At 38.1% G+C, this 27,028-nt stretch overlaps 1 protein-coding gene across 1 annotated transcript in view; it reads right to left on the reverse strand.

Annotated features, from left to right (window-relative positions):
- trioa (trio Rho guanine nucleotide exchange factor a) overlaps positions 1-27,028 on the reverse strand; it is a 129,298-nt gene that overhangs the window by 41,329 nt on the left and 60,941 nt on the right. The window contains 10 exon segments of the mRNA XM_048201608.1: positions 2,305-2,474; positions 4,910-5,101; positions 6,302-6,424; positions 8,637-8,867; positions 9,124-9,255; positions 12,896-13,087; positions 14,426-14,548; positions 16,419-16,961; positions 24,047-24,239; positions 26,709-26,823. Coding sequence (XP_048057565.1) covers positions 2,305-2,474; positions 4,910-5,101; positions 6,302-6,424; positions 8,637-8,867; positions 9,124-9,255; positions 12,896-13,087; positions 14,426-14,548; positions 16,419-16,961; positions 24,047-24,239; positions 26,709-26,823 — 2,014 coding nt within the window.

Consider the following 27,028-nt stretch of genomic DNA (forward strand, 5'->3'; position numbering starts at 1 on the left):
AATATACAATTTCGCTTTTTAAACTACTGATATATGGAATTAATTCGATTTTTTTTTTAAATCTAATGACAACCCTCATAATATTTTTCCTTTTTAGTGTAAAACAGTTAAACCACTTCTTCTCTGAATCATGTCAGTCAGACTTCAAACACATTAAATATGTTTCACCAAAACTCTAAAATCCATTATTATAAAATTGCAATTATTACACAATGATCATCAGTCACATGGGTTGCATCAAACCATTCCTCAAGCCCTGAATATTTTTGCAGTGTTGTGCAGCCCACTGCAGTAGTGCTGGCAGTCGGGGATTCAGAGTTGCACTGATGAGATGTGGCAGAGCCGAACACGTGAGAGAGGCTGGAAGCGGAGTGGTGAGTCTGCCCTGAGGGGGCTGAGAGAGTGCACTCCAAACAGCCTCTGGTTCTCTCTCCTTCTCCTTCGCCTGCTTAACTTTTTGCAGAAGCATTGAGCTTTACTTAATCTCAGCCTTCATGTTCCTCTGCTGCTGCAGTCCTTCCCACATGCAGATTATACGTGTGACCGACTGTTAGCACTAACACTAGACATAAAGCCGAACAATGCAACTTCACAGCTGCACTAATAGACACTCACCGAGTTACAGTAATGTAAAGAGAGGATAGAATTGCAAAAGTAAAGTGGATGCTGGTGGACGGGGCCAACAGAGTGCTTGAACCATCCAAAGGTTTGTTCAAGCGAGGATGACTAATGTTTGCTTGAGTACAAGCACAATACTGGATTCTGATTCAACTTAGCAATTCCATTGGGCCAGGTGCATAAACATAGCCATTATGTTAAGACTGTATTGGTATCAAATTAGACAAATCTACATTTTTATGTAACTGACTTATGAACCATCTTAAAGGGGACCTATAATGCCCCTTTCACAAGATGTAATATAAGTTTCTGGTGTCTCCAGAAAGTCTCTGTGAAGTTTCAGCTCAAAATACCCCACAAATCATTTATTATAGCTTGTCAAATTTGCCCCCTATTTGGGTGTGAGCAAAAACAGTTTTTGTGTGTGTCCCTTTAAATGCAAATGAGCTGCTGCTCCTGGACTCCTTTCCAGAACAGCTCATGCTTCAGTTGCTCAACAACAACAAAGCTGGAGAATCTCACGCAGCCAAAATGAGGATTGTCAGTAACGGTGTTCAGCCTTACATTGTTCAAACCGGAGTCGGACACTGATGGAGAGACTCAGGAAGAAGTTACAATTTTTTGAATGCAAATGGATGTTGAATTGACCCTCGTTTGTGAAGCAGTCCGGCGTAAAATGACGGCAAGGTAACAGCACTCTACTACAACAACTCTTCCTCTTCTCTAAAGCAGCCCAACATGGCCTCACCCCCTTTGTTGCGTGTTCTCGGGGGCGGGGTTTATGTAAATTTTGGGGTTCGGGATGTCCCCAACCCAGGAAGAAGCTCATTGTAGTCCTTAAAAAGAGATTTCTGTAAAAGAAAATATCTCTTTGCATTGAACTTTGAGCGTCGTAACTTTGCAGATGTTGTTTATGCTCAAACAGCAACATTACACACTAACTAAAGTTAAAAAAGTGAAATCATAATCATGGACCCCTTAAAAGAAAACAAATAATTGATGCCTAACTTGTAAGACTAGTCTTAGCAGTGTATGCTACCAGGCCATTAACACTTCTTCTAGTACTTAAAGAATAATCGGCCCTAAATATACAAAATTTCAACTTTTTGGTAACATTTTTTTGTAATCTATTTTAAATTGAAGTACCATTATTATGTAAAAAATATGTCCTGAATGTGTATCTTTAATATTTACACTGATGTGTTTTGAGCATCAAGAATGCCTAAGATCAACTTGATTAATATTAAGTTGGACATAATGAGTGAATAATCGCTTTGAATGATTTAATGAATGAGTTACTAGACTGATTCAAATTATTAACTCATGAGCTCAACACTGATTCTTGAGTATTTCTGACTGATTCACTGAAAGAACTAGCTCATAACAGTTATTTGTTCATAAGTTACTCAGGTTGTGTTGTTTGTAGTAAGAAACTGTGCAACAGAAAGATGTGCTTTCTATTTATGTATTATTTTGTGGAATCCTCTAAGATTCAGATTTCAGAGGTACGACTCCTAGGTGGCTCCTTGGTGTGCGTAAGATTTCAAAAGATGACTTTCACACTAATCAAACAAAGCCACACTTTGGTGGAATCAAACTTGGGTCCACACTAAACATGAAAGCAATATAAAAAACCTGTTGCTGAAGGAGACATGAAAGAAAAGGACAGATGAGAAGATTGTGCACCTGAGTTGTTGAATGAGATCCTCTCCCTCTTTGATGACATTTACAGTGAATTGCAGTGTGGTCTGCTGCTGCTGCCCGAAACGCTTGATCAGGTCCTGAACAGCCTCCACCGACTCGGCATACACATCATCCAACAATTCCTTCTGCAAATCCTCCAGCCATGCCCACAGCTATGCACAAAACACACATACGTTAATCTCTCTCTCTCTTTTTTATTTTTTTTACTATGTTCAGGGTACCCCCAGGATCCTCCAAATGAAATTCAAGGCTTTTTAAGACCTTTTTAATACCATTTTAAATGAAATTCAATGCCAACTTCGTACCCATTCTGACAGAAGTATGAGGGGAAAATGTCAAATCTGTATAAATTTTGAACCCTAGAAAATAATTATGTACAAGTAGGCTACTTGAATTAAATAAAACATTTTATTTAAATTATCAGTTATATTTAATACATACGCAACAGCGTAACACATTTGATTTGTAATAAACAAATAGATTTGAACTTGGTGTTGAACACTACAGCCTTCGCAGCTCTGCTGCCTTGGTTGCAATTTTAAAAATCTCTGTAACGTTTTCATTTGAAGTGTAAGAGTGGTGCTCAGAGACTGTTTTAAGGACCCACATCACCTCTGCCTGCAGAGCTGGTGTCGAGCCACAGTACGATAGAATGTTCCTTGGCTGTGGTGGCATTTCTATTGTAGAAATGTCTTCATTATTGATAGTCAGAGCTGTTTCAGTAACTGAAGAGATCCGCGGTGCACAGAACGGGCCAATAGGTGGTTGGCGCTGGCGAGCAGTACTACACGCGGTGTGTTTGGCACCCTTCATATGGGAGTCCAGGGCCGTAACACCCATTGTCGCTAGCTTAAAAGACTTCCTGCACCAACAGCAATAGGCCTCGCGGTCATTTCCTGGCACAGGCTTGACCCAAACGTAATTCGGATTCCTTGTCCACAGCGGATTAAACCGACACTTTCCCATTTTAGCCGACAAACTAGGCTAGCTACTATCTTGTTCTGTAATTTACCTCACTTGCCTAGTAGCCATAGTAACGGGTGCGCGAGCTTTCGCGCTTACTGCTATGACGTGGAGCGCGAGGTGCACTCAACATTACGCTGCATGAATTTTTAATTAGCCTACACTAGTAACAGTTCATTTTGTTACGGTATGAACTTAATCCTAGGAAATGTTAAAAAATAAAAAAAATAAAAATAAGACCTTTGTAACGAAATCCAAGACTTTGTATACCAAATTCAAGGCTATTAAGGCCTTAATTTTAGATAATCAAATTTAAGACTTTTTCAATGCTTTTAAGACCCCGCGGGTACCCTGTATGTTAAGAAAAGGTAATATCTACAATAATAATAGCTATATTATTATTTATGTTGCATATTAAGATTGCACATTCATCTAATGTTTAATTTAGTTTTTTAATTTCTGATCTGATATTGAGTGTTAAAGGGGACCTATGATGCCATTTTACAAAGTCTTGATTATGTTTTTGAGCTCTACTAGAACAGGTTTTCATGCTTTAATGTTAAAAAACACCTTATTTTGACATATTTGAGATTGTTGCAGCTCCTCTCTTCCCAGTCTGTCAGTAACCTGTTTAGTTCCCGTCTCTATGAAGCCCCTCCTTTCCAAAAGCACAAAGTGCTCTGATTGGTCGCCAAGGCCAGTGTTTTGTGATTGGTCAACCGCTTCTAGCCTGTTTGGGAAATGTCCCTCTCCTTATCATAATTGAGTTTCAACACACTTCTAACCAACTCGACCAGGCCCCACCCCTTTATTTTGCATATGTCTTGGGCAGGAATTATTTAAATGAGGAATATTGTGACGTGTTCGTTCCCGGAAGAAAACTCAAGACTACAATGGAGGCGTTTCAGGGAGTTCAGAAACAGTGACACTGATATAGAGAATAACTCCTGCTGGAGGGACTTTGTATCTTTGCAGACCTTTTTCATGCTCAAACAGCAACATTAGACACTAAAGAAAGGTGAACATGTAAAAAAGCATAATAGGTCCTGTTTAACATATCAGGTTCTTGGGCAAATGTGTAAAACTACATGCTTTCAGACTCTTGAAAATATACAACTATTTTTTTACTTGGCATAGCATATTAAATATGCAACACTCATGGCCCAAACACACACACACAAAACATGACAAATAAATAACAAATAAGCATGATAAATATATAAATATCTACATCCTTTTCCTGCACAAAAACCATAGTAGTCGCAAAAAACCTGCACATTATGCATAAAAGCAGGAACATTGCTCAGAGCAGGTGATCTGAGGAATGAAGCAAACTGTTTTGAAGTTTATTGTTGACGGTGATTAATTTGTTACAAAAGCTGTGCTTTTATTGCTGCTCTCCAGAGGTGATTTAAAGAAGAAGAATTAAACTTCTGTGAGAGATTTTAACACTCTGACAGTCTAGCATATGCTGAACCTGTCCCCAAGAGGATGTGTCTTTTTCATTTGACCCCTATAAAGCACTACCACCACACAAAAAAATAAAAAATAGTTAACTTTTAGTTAACTATTTTTTAATCCAATCTAAATCTACTCAACCATCCTATCCATCCCTAGGTCTTACCTCCTTAACATGGGTGTGGAAAGCCACTGACATGTCCAGCAAGACCTTTCGCTGCTCGACACGCCTTACAAAGTCCTGGATCCGGTCCTCCAGCTGATGGGCGGCCTGATAGATCTCCTCCGGGTCACACTCGCCCGTCTGGGCCAACTGCTCTGCAGCTTCAAGCAGCTTATCAGCATTTGTGTATGTATTCTGATAAAGAAAAGACACATACGGACTATGACAATGATGCTCATGTCAACCGATAAGAACATTTCACATCAATGCATTTTGGAACTGACTACAGTATTTTATGAAAATAAGCTGCAACGGGTCAAAATTGCATTGTTGAAAAGAAAACACACAGATAAGTCGCACCAGTGTATGTTACATTTTATTATTTCATTCAGAAATAGTGTAAAATAGCAGTGCGTAACAATTTACAGTGGTGTTCATACTATAAGTAACTTTGCAACTACATGTCAACTTATTTTACTAATCCTAACTTAACAGTCTAGTAATACTGTAACGAGAGTTTTTTGACATGTAGCTGCAAATTAATGATAGTTAGTTGATATGTAGTTGCAAAGTTACTTATAGTCAGTAAAATTCTGTTGGGGAGAATCAAAATAAAGTGTTAGCAGATATTAAGCAGACAGTCTACTAATACTCTAATAACTGCTAGTTGACATGTAGTTGCAAAGTTACCTATAGTTAGTAGAATGTCTAAAGTGGGCTATTTAAATAAAGTGTTATCAAAATTGCAACTTAAAGTCCAGAAAATACGATGTCACTATGGAAGCTTGTTTCCTCCATAAAATAAAACATAAAATTTGATCTGACTTTTTTTCTCGCAATTGCATTTATCTCTCACAAAAAAAGACTTTTTTTCCTCAGAATTGCGAGATATAAAGTCACAATTGCGAGTTATGAAGTCAGAATTGCGAGATATAAAGTTAGAATTGTGTGATATAAAGTCACAATTGTGAGTTATAAACTCAGAATTGCGAGATGTAAAGTGATAATTGCGAGTTATAAGGTCAGAATTGTGTGATATAAAATCAGAATTCTGAGATATAAAGTCAGAATTGCGTGATAAAAAAAAGTCAGAATTGTGAGGAAAAAGGCAATTACCCTTTTCATTTTTTTTTTTTTTTATTATTTAGTGGCAGAAACAAGTATCCATGTCACACTGGTGACATAAAATCAAATAAAGTAATATAAAGATTAAATATACCCATGGACTAGAAGACTAGTAAAAATGACTAGTTGTGCAAGCCCTAATGTGTGTCATGCTGTGCTCAGCGACTTCTTATTAGCTGTGCTTTAGACGTAATTTATGCATGGAAGAATCCAGGGAAGCCCGCTCAAATAAAACCTGAGGGGATTTTATAGTGGGAGTGAATGGCAAACCTGCGCAACTTCCTCAAAGTCTTCATGGCGTTTCTGCAGGGCTCGGGCGCGATGCAGAGATTTCCCCACCCCTGTGTGTTTGCTGAGAAACGCCTCACCGTGATTCTCAATCCAGTCAAGAACCTAGTCACACACACAGAAGAAAAAAATGAAAATTAATTTGAGAGACAGCGGCAGAGTCTTCCAGTCCTTCGTGGGGTGAGAATGTGTCCTGTCAGATAGGTTTTACGTTAATGGCAGTCAATTCAAGATAGCATGACAGGTGAGACTGCAAGGTCCAAGACAGAAAAAAATTATGCATAAAGGTGTTGTTCACAGCCTAGCTCTCCCTCTCTGCCTCTCATCGCATCCCCAGCACCTGAATAGTGGTTTCCATGGCAACACTTTCCCTCAGCCACAGAATTAGCCGTTCTGCATTCTCTCGGTCGAACACCTCGCTGCAGAAAACCACAATCTCTGCACCAATAAACTGGCCCTGAACCTATGAAAACAATGTACAATACGCTCTGGCAGCGGCTTATCCTTGACTTTAAATTACGCATGACTATTTCTGTTTGCGTGTAAACAATTATAATCCCAGAGCACTTCAGCCAAGATGTTGCAGTGGTGTTTTCTCTCCTGTATTAAAGAGGCAGCGGTAACAGTAATTACATGCTAAACTAAAGCCTGCCCAGAAGTATGAGTTTGGGAATCTCAAAAAAAAAAAAAACGTCTGCTGGTAAGATGTTTTGCCGACACACTGCAGTACACTGAGGGATGTCAAAAGTACCGGTCACAAGTCGAAACTGAAAAATAAAAAATTAGTGATCAGTCTTTCTTTATTATCAGTGAACCAATGATGTGATGGGTCATTTTTTGTCCAAAGGCCTTAATAATAATAATAATAAAAAAACAAAGATATGACATCCAAAGTATGTAAGATAGTACAACTAGCTCTCTTTTATTGAATCCAAAAGGTTTTAATTATATTTTGCTTCATATAAAGGTATTTTAAAGATTTTGAAGTGTCAAAAGGTCATTCGGTTTAACCGTCCAAAGGCCAATATAGCCACTTCATTTGTGATTAAAATATCTTAAAATGCAATAAATGTATATATTTTTTATTCTGGCATGATTTTATAAAATCATATCTCAACATAGTGCAAAATGGTATTAAAATTGTGTAGAAGTCGTTGCTTTGTTATGAGAAAGAATGTCTGGAAAAATCAATTTCATTGATGTCATTCGCAGTAACCTATAGAAAAGGACCATTTTGGATCAAGTCATATGGTCAGTATCATGTGACAGGATGTGACATCATTCAGACACCTGCAAATGACCACATGGTCATGAAGCAAAGTAACTAACTCTCTTTTAACTATTTGAAAAATTAATGTTTTCACTTGCTCATACGCATGTCCCGAAACATCAGGTCATTCGGTGCAACCGCTCTAAAACAATGGAAAATGTTGTAATATTTTAAAAACTTGTACTAAATAGAAAAAGTTTAATTGTCCTTTTCCATGCTAGCTAGCAAGCTAACTAGCTAGAAATCAGCCTCTTAGCATTGTTCATAAATATCGTCATTCGGTATAACCGGAAAGTGTCATTCTGTAAAACCAAAATTTTAGTTAAACCGAATGACTTTTTTAGTGACAAATTTTGTCCATCTTGTAAAAAATGACAAAAGCAGTGTTAATTGATTATAAAAACCACATAATCTCATTGTTAACACTTAATAAAACTTAAAAATTAATTATATCTCTAATACGTTTTTTCACACTTTTAAAAACCTTATCCGTCAATGACCCATATATATATATATATATATGCAAAAGTCTTATTATAATTTTGGTATATATATATATATATATATATATATATATATATATATATATATATATATATATATATATATATATATATATATAACCAAAATTATAATAAGACTTTTGCATTAACATTTTATATTAATTATTAGCATTTAAATAACTACATTTTTAAATTAAGGAGTGAGTTCAATAGGATATTGTTTTTTCTTGTGATATCAAAATTGGCATAAAGAATCATGAAATCTCCTGAACCGCAGAAATTTTGTTAGAGACATCACAATTTACATCACAGCTACTTAGTAACTCAGTACTCGGTTGCCTATGGAATCCCTTCAATTATTCATGCTCTCTACTTCCTTTTCTTTGCATCTCTCTCTCTCATATCCTTCCATCCTATCATCTCCATGCTTTTTAATTCATCTCCCAAGGGTATTATGAAATGCCACATGCAGTTCTCAGTACCACACTTGCACTCATGTGGATCTTGCGGGGTATTTTAAGGTGAATGAGTGTGTGTGTTTTACCTGCTGAACGTCCTGCTGGAACACGCACAGCTGCAGACGTTGATGCAGCCGGACCTTACGGTGTTGCCAGATGTTCTCCAGCTGCCTCTGGTGGTGCAGAACCTCATGGATGATGTCCAAAACATGGTGAACCGCCTTGGAGTAATTGGCAGATGCCGTCAGCGAATCAGCGCTGCCGGGGGTCAAAGGGCGCTGAAGTTTGTCCAATAAGGCTTTTCCGTCTTGGCTCACCTGGGAGAGGGCAGGACACTGATGAGAAAACAATTGCACAAACCTATTATATTAAATGAAGCTGTATTGTTATATGCAATGTAACTCTTAATAGCACTGAGCGTTTTACAATAAATATAATTAGCTAAAATTGCCACTCTAGACATGCCTGTAATTGCTATAATGTGCTAGTACCATTTACTTTGGGATCAGTTCCCTTAAATGATTTTTCAAGAGTGCCTGGTAATTTAGTGATTTCGAGACGCACGGTCTGTACCTCAGAGTAGGCAGCGGTGATGTGTTCATACAGGCCTTGGTGATGGTGGATGGCATCCTCCAGGTCCTGTAGCTCAGAGGGCAGATCCACCTCCCCGCACGCTTTACACCACGAGTCCACATTACTCATGTACTGCAGAAAGACACAGATATACACACATTAACAACAGTATAATACATTATTTTCACTTCAGAACAAGATCCCACACTAAATATTCAACAATCAATTAATTTCAAGACCTTTAAATATGAAGAACATTTCAAAATAAAGGCGAGTTCTTCTAAATAAAATGTCTCACAATGTTTGGCATAATAGGCATATTTGTCTGTATATTCTGGTATATCATGTCCATATAGACCTCTGACATCAAACGAACTGGAGTGAATTAAAGCTAATAAGGGCAAAAGCAGGGCATGATGAGAGACAAGCTTCCTATGCTGCACTCTGAATATCAATTCAAATCAAATTGTCTTTCATCTCATCCCACTCTTTCTCAGAGATGAAGAGCAGAACGAGGCTGATAGTCTGGTTCCTCAACTCAAACAGAATCTCATGCATGAGGACAGCCCAAACCAGGCTGCCTCCAGACTGGCAGTTGTGCTGATGCTCAAAGGAATAAAAATCTCTTCTTGTTGATACAGCCCCTCTATAAAAACACTGCATGTGTGAGAGGAATATTTTATTCACCGGTCCTCTTCTACTGCAGTCTTGCAAAATATCAGACTTTTTGGAAATGTGTGTTTTTTTCACTTTCAGAAAGAACAAGTGAATATTTACAATAAAAATAAAAGGATTATAAATGCTGATTAAAAACAAACGTTCATTATATTTAATTAAAAATTAAGTTATCTATAAAAATGCTCAGTATAATTATATTTCACTGAGAGTATTGTGCAGTTAGCATAGCAACATGCTAACTTCAAACTCTATTATGCCTTTTTACAAAGTATTGATTGTTTTGGGGCTCTATTAGAATAGATTTCCATGCTTGAATGTTCAAAAAGCACCTTATTTTTCCCATATTTGACATTGCCAGGTTGCCAGGCTTTCACAACAAAACCCACCCAATTGCTACTCAATCACCGCTTCAGGGGGTGTCCTCCAGTAAAAATTGCATTCTGGGGGTAAAATGTGCGTTTTTGGCAGGGTTCCCCTGGTAAAATTCACATTCCAGAGGCTAAATATCATGTTATTTGGGGTCACTTCAACTAGCCTGGTAATACCAGACTCTGCTACTTCACTTTGCTTCGTAGACAGAGTCTGGAATGGCATAATAGAGAAGTGTTTTCTCTCTCGCTAGGGGACGCTTGTCTGAAGTTTAAAATCATTGGTTACCCGTAAGCCAATCAGATACGTTTAGTTATGACGTATGTTATCCGCCTGTACAGCCGCATCGAAGCACAGACATCATGCATCGAACTCAAATCTATGATTGAACTTCCACTGTAAACCTGTTGTAAACACATGATGATGTGAGCGAAATACCGGAGTGAACATGGCTGTAAACGACTTTTGCAGATTATGCGAAGTTAATGCATCCCGAAGTTTGCATCCCGTGTCTCGTTTCCCATTTCCGCGGTCGTTTCGGTTTTCGATTTCTCTAACCTACAATGTAAAACTCGGCGCTTAGCATCTACGTCACGGCTCTCAGCCCGCCCTCTGTTCATTGATTGGCCCGGCTGTTTCCAGACCGGTGGCAAACACAAAGCTATGACGCTGTATCAGACTGAGTACAGAAGCGAAATGAAATTGAGCGGAAGTAGGAAGTCTGACGTAGTCAGGCTACACTTCAACCTGCGGACATGAAAAACAAGCCGCAGCAACAGTGTTAAAGTAGCCCAATTCCACTGGAAAACGGTGGACTTGTCAAAACTGCGTACAACGATGTAACTCGCTGCTTCACTATCTTAGTACGATGCATCGTTGAACAAACCAACTAGCTAGCCACTAGTTTCCCGAAACCGTGTTGTCGCAAACGTGTCATTCAGCCACGTTGGTGAATGATGTCACGCAGGTGGTGGAGAAATCACTTCTTTAAATTAATCCGTTTGAGATCAAATTAATGCGTGGATTTTTTTTTGCTATGGACATGGCATCTGAGGACTTTTTCTCATTTTTCACCTTTATTTTAGCTTTATTTCCAGATTCTTATGCATGTACGCACATGCGCACTCTTCAAAAACTGTGCTTTAAATCTTTTGACAAACTAAAATTTGTAAATGAAATTTGTATATATTCGAAATAAAAGATTTACATTGTACTTAAAAGGGTTAGTTCGCCCAAAAATGAAAATTCTGTCATTAATTACTCACAAATTACGACATTTTTGATAAAATCCGATGGCTCAGTGAGATAATTGACAGCAAGATAATTAACACTTTCAGATGCCCAGAAAGCTAATAAAGCCATATTTAAAACAGTGCATGTGACTACAATGTTATGAAGCGACGAGAATACTTTTTGTGCACCAAAAAGACAAAATAACGACTTTATTCGACAATATCTAGTGACGGGCGATTTCAAAACACTGCTTCATGAAGCTTTACAAATCTTTTGTTTCGAATCAGTGGTTCGGAGCATGTATCAAACTGCCAAAGTCACATGAACCATTGAAATTTCAAAATGTTTCGAAACACTTATGACATAACGAAGCCTTAATTACTGAAATCACGTGACTTTGGCAGTTTGATACAACCACTGATTCGAAACAAATGATTCATAAAGCTTCAAAGCTTCGTGAAGCAGTGTTTTGAAATCGCTGGATTTGATCAAAAATATCTTAATTTGTGTTCTGAAGATGAACGAAGGTCTTACGGATGTGGAACGACATGGTGAGTAATAAATGACACAATTTTCATTTTGGGGTGAACTAACCCTTTAATGTCAGCTTGCTTGTTTTGCTCAAGATATCGATTTATTAAGTCCGCATGTCATAAAAACAAGAAACTCTTCTTCTATCCTCAGCAAATATCATGATATTTGCAAATATCATTCCAAACAAGTCTGCGATGCAGTTTGCGAATATTTGTTTGAAGTATGGTTTCAAGAAACACCAAATCATTGAACTATGTTAGCAACAACTGAATTTGCAATGTTAGTTAGTTAGGCTAACGATGCTTTTGGGAAATGCACCCCTGTTTAGTTTCTGTCTCTATGAAGCCCCTCCTTCTGAAAAGTGCAATGTGCTCTGATTGGTCGGCTGGACCAGTGTGTTGTGATTCGTCAACCGCTTCGAAATGTTTGGGAAATGTCACGCCCCTTGCTATAACTGTGAGTTTCAACACTCTACTAACTCAACCAGGCCTTTATTTAGCATACGCCTTGGGCGGGAATTATTTAAATGAGGAATATTGTGAAGTGTTTGTTCCTGGAAGAAACTCAAGACTACAATGGAGGCGTTTCAGGGAGTTCAGAAACAGTGACACTGATATAGAGAATCACTCCCGCTGGAGGGACTTTGAAACTTTGCAGACCTTTTTCATCCTCAACATTACACACTAAAGAAAGATGAAAAAGAAAAAAGAGTGCTATTTAAGTTTGTGTGTGATGCTTGATTTGTTATTTTAAATGAATCAAAGCCAAAGCCTGATTATTATTCAGTTTTAACAGCATGTGAACTCCATTCCTCTTTTCTCTTGCTCCCCAAGTAATTATGAAAAATCACATCTTCTACAGTCTAACTAACTCGTACACACACACACACTGATCTCTCCGCCAGCTCTCAATGGTATCAGTTATCATTACAAGAGGAAGTGGCAGTGTTCTCTCTGACCTGGTCGCATTTCTGGTGGAAAGTAGCAGACATCTCCAGCAGGGCGCTCCTCTCATCCAGCGCAGCAGCAAAGGCCTTCCACTCCTGCTCCAGCTGACCTGAGATCTGTTTGATCTGCTGGGACGCATAGTGGCCCGCCTCCAACAGACGGTTCCCCACCGACATGATGCGGTTTATGTTCACGTAAACATTCTGCAGGACACGACAACAACAAAAGAAATTACTACCAGCCACAATGCCAACACAGTAGTGGCCAAAAGTGATGTCTGGCCTTGGAAAATTGACAGCTTCACCCTTTATTCAAATATAGTAGTCAACATTTGAAGTGGATCAAAAAAAGTTCAAAGTTGCCCTAAGAAGAAGGTTTTAGGACAACTTTGATGAAAGGTTTTGATCCACTTCAAATGTTCACTACTGTATTATAAAAAGAACTGTTAAAGATTTTGTAAGCATATTGCTAGTTGTGCTTGTAGTCAATAGTTGTAGTCAGTTTTATTTGTTTAAATTGTGCCGACATAATTTTTGATTAGGCTGTCATACAAAGAAATTATGAACACATGCCAAAACAAGAGAACCAACAAAATATTAACTACTGATAATGTTTGCTTTTTCCTGTGAGTGTTTTGTTTTGCTATGCATTTCTATGCATTTGTTCTATGCCTGCTTATTACAATAAAACCTGTAGCTGCAGTTTACCTTTTTTTTTTTTTGCAGAATAATTTAGTCAGATAAATACCTAAAGCAAGTTTAATGTTTTGTTCTTCCCTCATATTTAAAATATTTAAATTATTTTAATAATATTTAAATTATTTTAATATTTTGATTGTTAAATTACTTATCCACACTGTTCTTGATGGCTTATAACGTAAGTAAATTAATGCTATCATTAAACTTTTACACCAACATTTGAAGACTTACCACAGCTCAATATGCAGGAAGTGATCAATACTTCTCCCTACAGTAATGGGGATTTTTAAAGGACGCCCCTTATAGGGCCCACAGCTGGTGGGCAGCCACCCAAACAGGAAGCACTTAGGTGGATCACGGTCTATGCTTCACCTCTGATTATACGATGAGTCACCATGACTGAATAAAGAATCAGCTCTTACATTGTCAAACGCAAACCATTACGCAGCTTAAATGGAAGAAAATTCTAGTTTAGTCAGTGAGTGAAAGGAAATGGCAATGTGTGCATAAGGGTTTCCGCTGTGGGAATATTACGGAATGGAACAGTAGCTGCGTTTACATGGACCCTAATAATCCGTTTTTAATCGGATTAGTACAACAACAACAAAGCTGGAGAATCTCACGCAGCCAAAATGATCAATTCTCATTTGAAGCTTGTGACATTTAAACACGGACATCAAATGCAATTATTTATGTGTTCATGTAAACACTATGTTTGGATTCAATAAAAAACAAAAAAATTGTTCATGTAAATGTAATTAATGACATTTTCAATCTTTCGTGAAAATGTTTTGCACACAGTTTTTACTGGAGTTTATGTAACTCTAGTTGAAATCTTCTCACCATGCAGTTCATGGCAAAGTGGTTGTGCTGGGTCTGCAGCTCCATGGCGTGGGGGTGGTTGTTGCCGATCTCAGTGTATCCAGCCAGAAACAGCCCTTTGTTGTGCATGATCCAGTCAAACATCTGCAGAGATACAGCAATCACACACACGTCAGGCACACATTTGACTGGAAGCAGGTTTAGTGTATGTGTATGTTTGTAATTAAGATATCCGGATGGGTGCACATCTGAACACGTGCGTCGATGTGTTCATACAGCTGAAATTGCTAAAAATAGAAAATCATAAAAATGACCCATTTCTCAGGAGCAAAGAATAGCTGCTGGTTTCCTAGCAACATGCAAATCTTCCACCCACTATGAGAAACATTGAGACGAATTAGTGAGAACTTCTGTCAATATGTGCACAGATCCAGATAGAATTAAAACACAAGGTTTGCTTCAATTTAGGAGGCCGGGGCCCACTAGGGGGCCTTGGCAAACTTTCATGGGGGCTGCAGGACGATTGCAAAGTATTTAAATTAATACATAATTCTTAAAATGCTATACTATAATCTAGATTAAAATGATAAAATAAATAAATAAATAAATAAATAAAACTTGTTTGGAAAAAAAGCAGCTTTGTCATAACACAAATTAGCTGTATTGACAACATTTGTGGCATATCATCAATTAAAAAAAAAATATTTTCACTTGACCCAACACTACGATGAATTAAAATAAAATGACATAATATAAATAAAATAATAATTATATAAAATATTATATATATTAAATATCTAATAATATAAAAATTATATAAAATAAATGTACAAAAATAGTCTTATATATATATATAACATTTTAAATTTCTAATATAAAATATTATATAAAATAACCAAAAATAAAATGTTACAAGTAATATTTAAAATACATACTAATATAAAATATTACTAAGTACTAATAATTACTAAAATATTACTAATATAAAATATTGTATAAAATAAATTATTAATAATAATAAAATCAAAAATAAAATGTTATTTGCCAATGATGTAATTCCTGTGTTTGGATTTGCCTCTATATAAAAAGTTTTTTTTCTTTTATTTATGCTTGTATCTAACTATAATCTAGATTAACATGCTAAGAAAAAATATAAAATAAAAAATGTTTGAAAAAAGCAGCTTTATCATAACACAAGTTAGCTGTATTGACAACATTTGTGGCATAATATCAATTAAGAAAATAATTTTCACTTGACCCAATACTAAAATGAAATGAAATAAAATGACAAAATTAAAAAAAAAAAAAAATATATATATATATATATATATATATATATATATATATATATATATATATATATATATATATATATATATATATATATATATTATATAAAATATTTTATATTTTATATAATAATTAATTATTTATTTTTTATGCAATTTATATATTATATTTTAAATATGTAATATAAAATATCACGTAAAATAAATTATTAATAACAAAAAATATTGCTATAATATAAACTAATATAAAATATAACTAATTACTAATAATTACTAAAATACTACTAATAAAATATTGTATAAAATAAATTATTAACAATAGTAAAGTAAAAAATAAAATGTTATTTGTCAATGTAATTCCTGTGTTTGGATTTGCCTCTATATAAAATGTTTTTCTCTTTCATCTATGCGTGTATCATGTGAAAGTTACATAAACTAGAAAACGTTAGCAAGCAATTTTATCACACTTAGAATATTAATGCGTCTTTTTGACTATTTGATTTTATTTGCCTTGCCCTATTCGTTTCCATTGTTAAGCGCATTACTTTAAGTGAAATATTAGGTTTTTTTGAGGGATGTGTGAAAAACACCTCTCGTGTTCATCATCATTGTGGCATAAATACTGTAAAATATGCAAACAATGAAAAATAGCATATAAAACAATGAAAAATAGCATATAGACTGTAATTCTTCATGTGTCTTGGGTGTGCATGTGTGGATCTCACCTTTTCAGCATCCTGCTCGAAAAGCCTGAGTTGGAAGCACTGGTCCAACTGCAGCTTGCGGACGTGCCAGGCCTGGTGCAGGTTCTGCCGGGTGCTGTGCAGTTTCTCTAGTAGGGCTGAAATGCGGGGCACCAGGCCCTGGGTGTCAGCGTTGGGCTGTCCCTGCCCTTCCCTCTGCCCCGGCGGCACAGGCACAGTTCGGTTAGCGTAGCTCTCGCTGCTTTGAATCCTCTGCAGCAGCCTTTGGCCCTCGCTGTCCACCTCCTCCATGGGAGCCTTCATCACCCTCTTCTTCAATGCCGCGTGCTCCTCTATCATGCGCCGGGCTCCCTCCAGGTCCTGCGGGAAGTCTTTGCGTGTGACCGTTTCTTGCATCTCCTCCAGACGGGCGAGCAGGTGCCGAGCGTTGCCTGTGAAGTCTTCGAAGGCCACCCGGATCTCGATCCACTCTTCATGGTTGTAGTCCAGGCTGCCCTCAAAGTCGGGCGTCAACTGGGACGGGTCCACCACTTTAGATAAGCCCTCCAAGGAAACCATTGTGGTCTGAAGGTGGGCGAGATGGAGGAATGAAAAGAACAGAAAATGGACATTAAGGGTAGAGAGAAAGGACTGGGGTGGAATATGAAAATGAATCAATATGAACAACACTACAATGCACGATATGACTTCCTAATGTCCTAAAACCTATGTGAATTGATGCAGCCGTTCCAGGCTCCGTTAATGACCAGCAAGGTGGGACAGCTATTTTTAACCGGGGGCATAAATCTAATTTCATACAGCCACTCAGGGACCGCCTGAGGTCCAAACTACCTAGAGACAGACAGACTCCCAGCATGAAGCCTGAGGGCGTCAGAAAGGGCGATATCACCAGCAGCACTGCAGTAATACAAACCAGCAGTCAGCTCTGAACTACCTGAAGAGCCTCAGGTTATAAATCTGTAATGTACATGCATGTATAAGAAATATGTATATTTCCAAAATCTTTAAAACAATAAACTTTGGCTTACACTATGCTCCAAGCGTCCGTCAAGTGTCCAGCGACAAATCTATGTGGAACTTGAAACTGAGGCAAAACTCAACCACATCCAATCAGAACATTTTTTTTGACCAATAAGATTTCACAGTGGGTGGGGCTACCAAGCATAAAGGCCCATTTACACCAAGAACTAGAACTATAAAATGAATTCAAGCTGCAAGCAGTGATGAAAGGGCCCTCGCACCACTCTTCGCCACCCGGTGACCTCAGGAAATCTATGAACAGTGGGCGACATGCATGTAAGCGAGTAAATACAGAAAAATTACGGCAAAGTCATTTCAAAGTGCCACACTGCCTGCTGCCAACAGGTGGCGCTTTGACTATAACTAAATACTGCCATGAAAATGTCTTCAGGCCAGGACTATTATCAAACATGTGAAATTTAGAGCTGATCGACATTGTATGCTTGAGTTACAATAACTTCCTGTTTCGTGGCATAATCGCATACATTAGCTCTTCGGCAAGTTTCACATGATTTAACGTGTTTCTAGCATTTTTGGTAGTTCGTGGCATATTGAAATGTGTTTCTGGAAGTGAACTGCAGTGTAATGCATGCCACGTCCTGTTGCCAGCAGGTGGCACTGTGATTAACTGAATATTGGCTGAATACTTTTACCACACATGTGAACTTTGGGAGAGATTGGACACTGTATGCCACTTGATGGCGCTATAACAGCAAAAAAAAAAACCATGAAAATGGCTGTAACTACTTCACCGTTAGTCTGATCAACTTGAAAATTGGCATGCAGTGTCTTTGTCCGAAGTGTCATCATTGTCTATGTGGACATTGAAGCATCTCAAAAAACATCCGCCGTTGGCCAATGAAGTTTGAGCAGCTTTCAGACAAGGTTAACGGAGGCAGATTGGAATGAAATTCGCTGGGCCTGATTGACTCACAGCCCTAGAGGCCTGTGAAAAATTAGAAAGAAATCAGCCACTGGGGGGCGTCTTCGTGTTTTTCACATGCGTAAAGGATTGTGTATCACGTGATTTTTCGCACACGCCCACCACATTCGTACCACATGGTAGAAGTCCTCATTCTGAGCAACTCTGCCTCTAGGACCGCCTCTGTTCATCGAATCGTTCGTTAAATATTGGAGATTTTTTTTCAAAAGCCAGCTTTGGCGCACTAGTCCTAGGTTTTTGGCTCAACCTCGATAACTGTTAAAAAGCTTTAAAAACTATATATTTCCTATGGTAAATTGCCTGTATTGGCTGTAAATGGTCTTTTCAGGTGGTTACTGGCTTGCTTATTAAAATATAATACCTTTTTACGCATGTGCTTAAAGGCCTTAAAGCGCTTGAACCCTGATAATCGCTGATCGCAGCTATATATAATTTTGTCATTGTATTAGTTTTAAAAATATTTCTAATTAGCTTTATATCAGTTTTAGTCATTTTAGTACTTCAAATTATTTTATTACAGCTTTTTGCCAATTAACAAAAACATTTTTTATTGGTTCTAGATTTAGTTAATAACACTGACGCAAGTGCAACTCTAAGTATTAAGACAAAAATGTCCATTCTTCCATTCATCCATTTCTGATCATATTAGTGTGCTCTACCCAAAAGGACTAAAAAACAGTCTGTTTTTCTTTCTACAGATGAATAGATGGGAGGACAGTAAAAAAATCAAATGTGCGCGAGTAGGCTTCATCAAAGCCGCGAAAGAGGAGAGAGCGGAGGTGTGTGTCTCTTTTGTGAATTCAAGGTAAAAGCAGTCTAAACCTATTCATCAATTCAAGTCCTGCATCTGCAGCCTTTCACAGACACACATCAACACAAGCACGCTGTCCATTAATCCATTAAGCGCAATGAGAATAATGCGAGTTATGGAGTGCATTTGCTTTTTTTGCCTTGTGCTCATATTTTGTTGTTCAGTAATTGTGAGAAATGTGGCATGTCATGAGCAGTGGGCGAGATGAGAGCTTGCAGCCGTTCTTATGACAAATTCCTTGACCCTGCCCACCAGAAACATTTCATCATGTGTTGTGCTCAACACTTGTTTGGACTTACATGGACCACCAGATGGCAGGGAGTGCTTCTGATCCTCCCACTGCAATCCATGCACAATTTCTCAGTGTTGTGAGGTAAGAAAAGCGGTCGAAAAGGGGCGATTGGGGAATTTATATGCAAGTGACCCCAGCATGTTGACCTGTGATTGGCCAGAGGATCTAAAAGGCAGAAGCATGGGAATATCTCACCTCCATTTAGTTTTTCCATTTTAGTATGGTTTATATACTATTATTAGTATTTATTCATATTTTAAATTAGCTTTTAAATTTTAAATTTTGTTTTTAATTTGTTTAAACAATTTAAATTTCAATTATTTTTATTTCAGTTTTAGTCATTTTAGTAATTCAACTTATTTTATTTTAGTTGCCAAGGCAAAATTTTAGGGCTGTAGCGAACTATTGTTTTTACGATTAGTCGAGTAATCTATTGATTGTTTTTACGATTAGTCAAGTAATCTATTGATTGTTTTTACGATTAGTCGGTTATAGTTGGTTAATCTATTGATCCCCCCCCCCCATTAGTTGATTATTTTTACAATTTATCTATTTATTATTTTCTGATCAGTCAATTAATTCTTTAGTTAACCTACCAATAAATAATAATCGTAACTTCTGCCATTAATCTTTCAATGTTTTATTCAAACATTTTCTCATAAAATACTTATTTTACAAATAAAATATCCCAACATAAAAGGCATCTATCAGTAATACAAATGTGATTCGACAGCATTTGCTTGCAGGTGTGAGTCTTGAGATATTTTGTTAATTCAGCACATTAAAATATCTGCTTAAAGGGGTACTTCACCCCTGGAAAGATGAATGTGTATTTAAAATTGGTCATTTATGTAGTAGAAATGTGAAATTATTTTTGAATTTGGAGCTTTCTAGACTGAGAAAAGGCAGAAAATGTATTTTTGACTAATGTGGATGAAAGACAACAACTCCCAGAATGCACTTGTTTTGCTGCCCCTGCGAGGCCACGCCCAAACCACGCCTATCACGCCTACAGGCGGAATTACCAGGAAAATTCAAACAACTAGGCTTGCTTTGTTACATATTAATTCTATAAATCGTGAGTTAGTTCATACATTTACAGCGAAATGGTGCTAAATTGCTTTGTACCTGGATGTACACCCAAAACCAGGAAAGGACAAGCAAGTTTCCATCATTTTCCGATTAAGTTAAAGATTTGGAGCGATGTAAACAGTGGCTGCGGGCCATCAAACACCCGAAGTTTGGAGATGACACCGTTATAGAAAACCTAAAAAAACGCAGAATATGTAGTCTCCATTTCAAGCACGAGGACTACGAACCAAATATCCTTGCAATGAAGAGAACCATTCTGAAGGACACCGCGATCGATATTCACTTTCCCAGAGGACGAACAGCCTGGGCATCTGGTACTAAGCGTATTCGCCTAGAGGTAAGACTCGCTGATACTAGACTGATAACACAGTAGCCTATATGTAGTGTTGTAGGTAGCAGTAAAACTGCAAACTTAGCAAAGTAACGTTAGATAGACAATTACATATAAGTTGCACATAAGTTGACTGTTATCAAAGTAAAGCCACTGTTCTGTAAAACTGAGTTAGTCTATTTATCTATTTATGCTAACGTTACCACAAAAGCCTGTTGCTGTATTGGTTGAGATGACTGCAGAGACCGATACATTTGCGAGATGAACCACTGATGTAGTGCAGACTATAACAAAATATGTTAAGCTTAAAAATATAATTGACACCCACTTTTGATAAAATCTTTGATCTATGTCCGTGAGTAACCTCAAAAGCGCATATGTATGGGCGTGGTGAAAAAATGCCGAACTACCTGCTATTACTGGCTGTAGTTTTATGCCTCTGGCCAAAAAAGCCTCCGATGACGCAAAATGACGATTTTTGCGTCATCGGAGGCTTTTTTACAGAATAAAAATGCATAAATCTCTCATCTCGGGCTGATATGAAGGGGGAAAGCACAGTAATTCGAAAATACTAGTGGTATTCTACTAATACAAAGCTTGATGCTAAATCCTGAAGTAACCCTTTAAATACATCGAACAACTGAAGTCACAACCACATTCAGGTATCCAAAGCGACAGTATCAAAGATGGCAAAGTACACCAGAAAGTCACAATTGACAGCGTGTTATTAAACAAATTAGTCCAATAGAGAAGTAAGTTCATCCATCATTTTAAACTACCATCAATGACTTTAAAAGCTTAGTAACAAAGCTTAGTAGCTACGCTTTTTTTTTTTTTTTCTCTCCACTCTTACAGTTACAATTTATAAATTTGCGAATTTCTGTCATGATGGTTCAATTCCATAACTTGTGATGAACAAACGACTCTTACCCGAAGACTCGGAAGGTGAACTAATAATTTCTATTACCGGTACAGACTGCATAGCTTCAGGCTATGGGGATGTGGCGTGATGAACAAACGAACAACTCGGATCGGGAGTTGAGGTGAACTAACAGACTGCTTAACCTGAAGACCCAGCTAAGCAATGAATGAATCATTTGTGTTTCTCATAATTTGGCCATAGCTGCATTATTGTTTTTTCTTATTCAAATGTGATCATCGTTTGCGCAAGTTGATGTATTGGGGAATTTGGCTATTAACATATAATATTTCAATTATATTCTGCTGAAATGAACAAAAAGACTTGAAAAAAGATTTGTTCATTTTGCTGAACAAGAGTCAAAGATCCGAGTCAGTAAAATGATCCGAACTTCCCATCACTATTGTGTGAAACATGAAAGGGAATTAGTGATGAATGTAAACATTGCGACGTGTCGGCGCACTCCACGCAAAAAGACGTATTCTCGCAATTGTCGATATGTCGTTCCAGCCCTACAACATATCTAATATTTGTGTTTTATTTCAATTTTAATGAACCAAAATGACTTTTTAACGGTTTTAGCTTTAGCTAACTACAACAACGCCATTCCAAACTTTATTATTAAAGAAGTTTTAGGTTAAATTTGGAAAATTTACATTAACTTCAAGAGGAGTTAAACACTGACAGCGACAAAGCACCAGAAAATTATTCATGTTCAATGAGAATTAGCAAAGTTTATCGACAACATTCGCTGGTGATGCTGGTGGATGGGTTGGCCAACAACTCGACAAAGCTGAGAAAAGTTTAATTTTATGCAAATGAGCAGCAAAGTGATGTGGAGACTACCAAGGAGAGTGAAGATAGCGGAGCTAGTTCGTTATATAATAGCATTTACATACAAATGTGTTCCCCAGCAGAATGTTCAATATTTAGCAGAAAGAAACCTGAATTGTTTTTACCAGCTATGATTCCATTTGTGATCATAGTTTCAAAAGCTATGGCCAACTGTGCAGCATATCAATCCCAACAAGCCATCCAGCAATAGGAACGGCTTTTGTCTTTTTGAAATAATATGTCAAAATGATTCTAATTACTTGTACTGGAAAGCCCTGACTTCGCCCATTAGTCCATCATGGCATCATATGGAAACAACCTAAATGGTAGTGGCTTCAATTGTTAAAGGTAATTATTTGGCTACCTCTACATTTCTGTTTGATATACTGTTACCTGGCTGGTACCCTTAATTTTTCTTCAGTATTTCACAGAAGAAAACAGAGCAGAACTGACATACTGAAGAATTAACTGTCATTCACTTCACAGACATTGATCTTTTTGGTGTTATGAACGTTGCCATAGAAACAAACATTTTCTCTGAGTCCAAGGACGTGACGTGAAGCTCAGAGTACAGAGAATCTTCTTTTTTTTTTATTACGATAATTCCGGCATGATGACGTCACTGCAACATACTAGTCTAGATTCCGATTAGTCTTTCTCATATAATTGCGTAATCATGTTTTATTCATGGAGGTTTGAGATAATAATTATCATTTGATCTAAAACGTTATTCTCTTGCAGTGGAAATTTCTGCAGCTGTGACATGAGCCATCATTTTGTTCCACATGTGCTGTCAAACTGAACACACGCACACACAAACACACGCACAAAAGCTTCTCCTCCAATAAAAACAAACACCACAGCGCTCAAATAAAAACAAGCCACTCTGACGGCTCTGTGAACGAAAAAGTTGCACCAACACCTCCTCGATACATAACAAATGCAGAAAAATATGCCAAAAAAGCATTTCTGCTGCAGCCACATTTACATTCACCGAGTCAACCCACACACACACACACAGAGACAGAACATCAACACCCACACACTCCCACACGGCCAGATCCACCTTCACACGCTCACACCAACACAGATCGGATGTCACAGACAAACCCGCAGATTATTAATTAATAAGATGAAGTGAAATGCAGCGGCGAGGTTTCACTTCATATTTCAGAGGATTGTGAGAATAATCTGCTATATTTGTATTCTTTCAAAACACCATAATAACCAAAAGTATAATTTTAACACTAATAAACCGGATTAACAGAACAGCACTAATTTTAGTATATTAAAAGCACTGACAGAGCTCTGACAGCATCAACATCCACATCCAGCTACGCCCTCCAACACACCCCTACGAGTAAGACACACTCATTTATCAAAAGATGACACTGAACGGTCCTGTACCTCAAACTCAAACTTGGAGCTGCCGAAGTTGGTCCTCTGTTTTTGCCAGAAGTTGTCTGGTTTGATGATGAGGGCGACGTGAATGCAGCAGGGAAACGATTCCTGCAGGATCTTCAGGAGAGGCTTGATGGAATCCCACTTGGAGCCACGCATGTCCACGATGACCGTGAAGCCATGTTTGCACACGTCCTCGCTGGATGGAAAAGACAGAGAGAATGAACAAAAATATGAGCTTTAATCCTCTTTGCATTACATAATCTATGGTACATCCTCCTCGCTAAGAAACCAACACAACCGCTGCACGAATGCAACTGCAGGAACAACTAAAAATAAATAGGGAAAAAGTGAAAGAAAAAAAAAAAAAATCAATGCACATTCAACCGAACGGACAGACTGGGATGGAGGGACGAATCGCAGAGCTTACCCATGAAACACAGCAGCAAAATATCTATTAAATGAGCAGTAGACATGCTGAAGGAAGGCCTTTGGTATCCAATCTGTCGGGTTAGAGCTCTGTGACACAAGCTTACGCTGCTGACCGCATCAGTCCGTTACTCTGAAATCCACAGCGAGCCTTCAGTCAAACATCTGCCTGTCCGATTTCGCCTCAGAAAGTGTCTAATCGAGTAATGACGAGCTGTAGACTAACACACAGCCTTGTGCGACTGCGACACTGTTTTCTACACTCTCTCTCTTTCTCCCTCCCTCTCTTGCTCACTGGCTCGCTCGCCCTCCCATTTTTTCCCTGCACACTCGCTGCTCTCCATCTCTAAAGATGCACACCCCCCCCTCTCTCTCTCTCTTTATCATGATACATCTCTACCCATCTTTCTGTGTGTTTCTCTTTTTTATCTCTAGGGGATTTGCTTTGTAACTGTAGAGATCTCTCTATCTCTGTTGTGACTGTGTGGGTGCAGGGGACAGAGTTTGCGTGTGAGGATGATGAGGAGGAGGAAGAGCCGTTGGCAGTGGCTGAACTGCGGAAGGTTCTTGATCATGCCCACGCTGCCTTTCCCACCAACCACTCTTTCCATAGCGCCCCCTCTTGCGTTGCGTTTCTCTCATATCTAAATCTCTGTTTCTATTCCCCTCCCTCCTGTTAAAAGTACTGAGCGACTAAATTCATTGCAGTAGTACTGGCTGAGGAACATGTTATATTAAATATGTCAGATATGATGATAAACCATTCAACCACGCTGCGCTCGGCTCTAAAATCCATTCTGAGAAGTGAAATGGGTAAAACAGAAGCAAAATCCCAGTGAAATTAAAATGTACGTTTTTTAGCTTTTAGTATGAATAAGTTAGCCTTAAAGAGGACCCTTTTACAAGATGTAATATAAGTCTCTGGTGTCCCCAGGATGTCTCTGTGAAGTTTCAGCTCAAAATACCCCACAGATCATTTATTATAGCTTGTCAAATTTGCCCCTATTTGGGTGTGAACAAAAACACTGTTTTTGTGTGTGTCCCTTTAAATGCAAATGAGCTGCTGCTCCCGCCCCTTTTCAGAAGAGGGTGGGGCTTTAACAGCTTGCGCTTCGGTTGCTCAACAACAACAAAGCTGGAGACAATCTCACGCAGCCAAAATGAGGATTGTCAGTAACGGTGTTCAGCCTTACATTGTTCAAACCGGAGTCGACACTGATGGAGAGACTCAGGAAGAAGTTACAACTTTTAGAATGAAACTGGACGTTTCTGAATGGTTAGTGGATACATTTATGTAGTTGCTGTGGAGTTGATTCAACTCATCGACTAGCATGTGACGTCATGTTAAACATTTGTGCAACTCCAGCGTTGAATTGACCCTCGTTTGTGAAGCAATCTGGCGTAAAATGACGGAATGGTAAAAACACTCTACTACAACAACTCTTCCTCTTCTCTAAAGCAGCCCAACACGGCCTCACCCCCTTTGTTGTGTGTTTCCGGGGGCAGGGTTTATGTAAATTTAGGGTTAGTGATGTCACAAACCCGGGAAGAAGCTTGTTGTAGTCCTTAAAAAGCAAATTCTTTAAAAAGAAAATATCTCCCTTTGCATTGAACTTTGAGCTTCGTAACTTTGCAGATATTGTTTATACTCAAACAGCAACATTACACACCAACTAAAGCTAAAGTGAAATCATAATCAAGGGCATTTGAAAAGTATCACAAATAAATTATGAAGGCACAATAATGTGACCTTCATATAATGAAAACGTTCTGATATATAAAATCTGTTATAATACAAAATCAATCCCTTGTAAATAAAACTGCCTGCAGTTGAAGAAACATCCATGAAGGTCACAGTCCACTTTCTGTAGCTGCAATGTAGCAGAGTAACTGCCCTCATGCTCCGACTAATGGATGCTAAAGGCACCGTAAACAAACAACTGCTCGGCAGAGCCGTTTAGAGGAACTGAACTGAAGTGCAGAATTGGCCTGCCTCATTCAATTTTTATCAGTACAACAAAAGATCACATATGAAGAGACACAGCATCTTTGGTTCACAGGTCAATTACAGATCAATGTGCCTGGCTATGAGGAACAGAAAACATCACAGTGTTGAGCAGCAGGACAGTTGGCACATTCACTGCACAATTCACCAGATCCAATCCAGTTACTTTTGTTCTTTTTGAAGGAATGTGTTTGAATGGATAGTGAAAGAAAAGTCAAGTGAGTGTGTCAATACCTAGGGATGCCGGCGAGGTAGGCGATGAGTCTGCGGAGATCTTCGTGTCGTATTCGGTCATGGTTGGTTCGTGATGGGAATGTTAAAACCGGACCACCGCGCTTGTCTCTGCCCCCTGGAGAAAGAACAATGCAGAAGTGTGGGAAAATAAAACATTAAATCAGTTGATAACAAAATAAATAGGCTTTACTTTGAAACGTTAGTTGATGACAAGAGGCTTAGTCGACCAAATTTTAATTAGTTGGTTGGTAGCAGCAAAAAAAACTGCAGTAGGGCTGTCTTTAATTTTACCTTATCAATTTGAGCCGGAATCAGACCCG

This window comes from Megalobrama amblycephala, linkage group LG9 (genome assembly GCF_018812025.1).
Source record: "Megalobrama amblycephala isolate DHTTF-2021 linkage group LG9, ASM1881202v1, whole genome shotgun sequence".
NCBI classification, from domain to species: Eukaryota; Metazoa; Chordata; class Actinopteri; order Cypriniformes; family Xenocyprididae; genus Megalobrama; species Megalobrama amblycephala.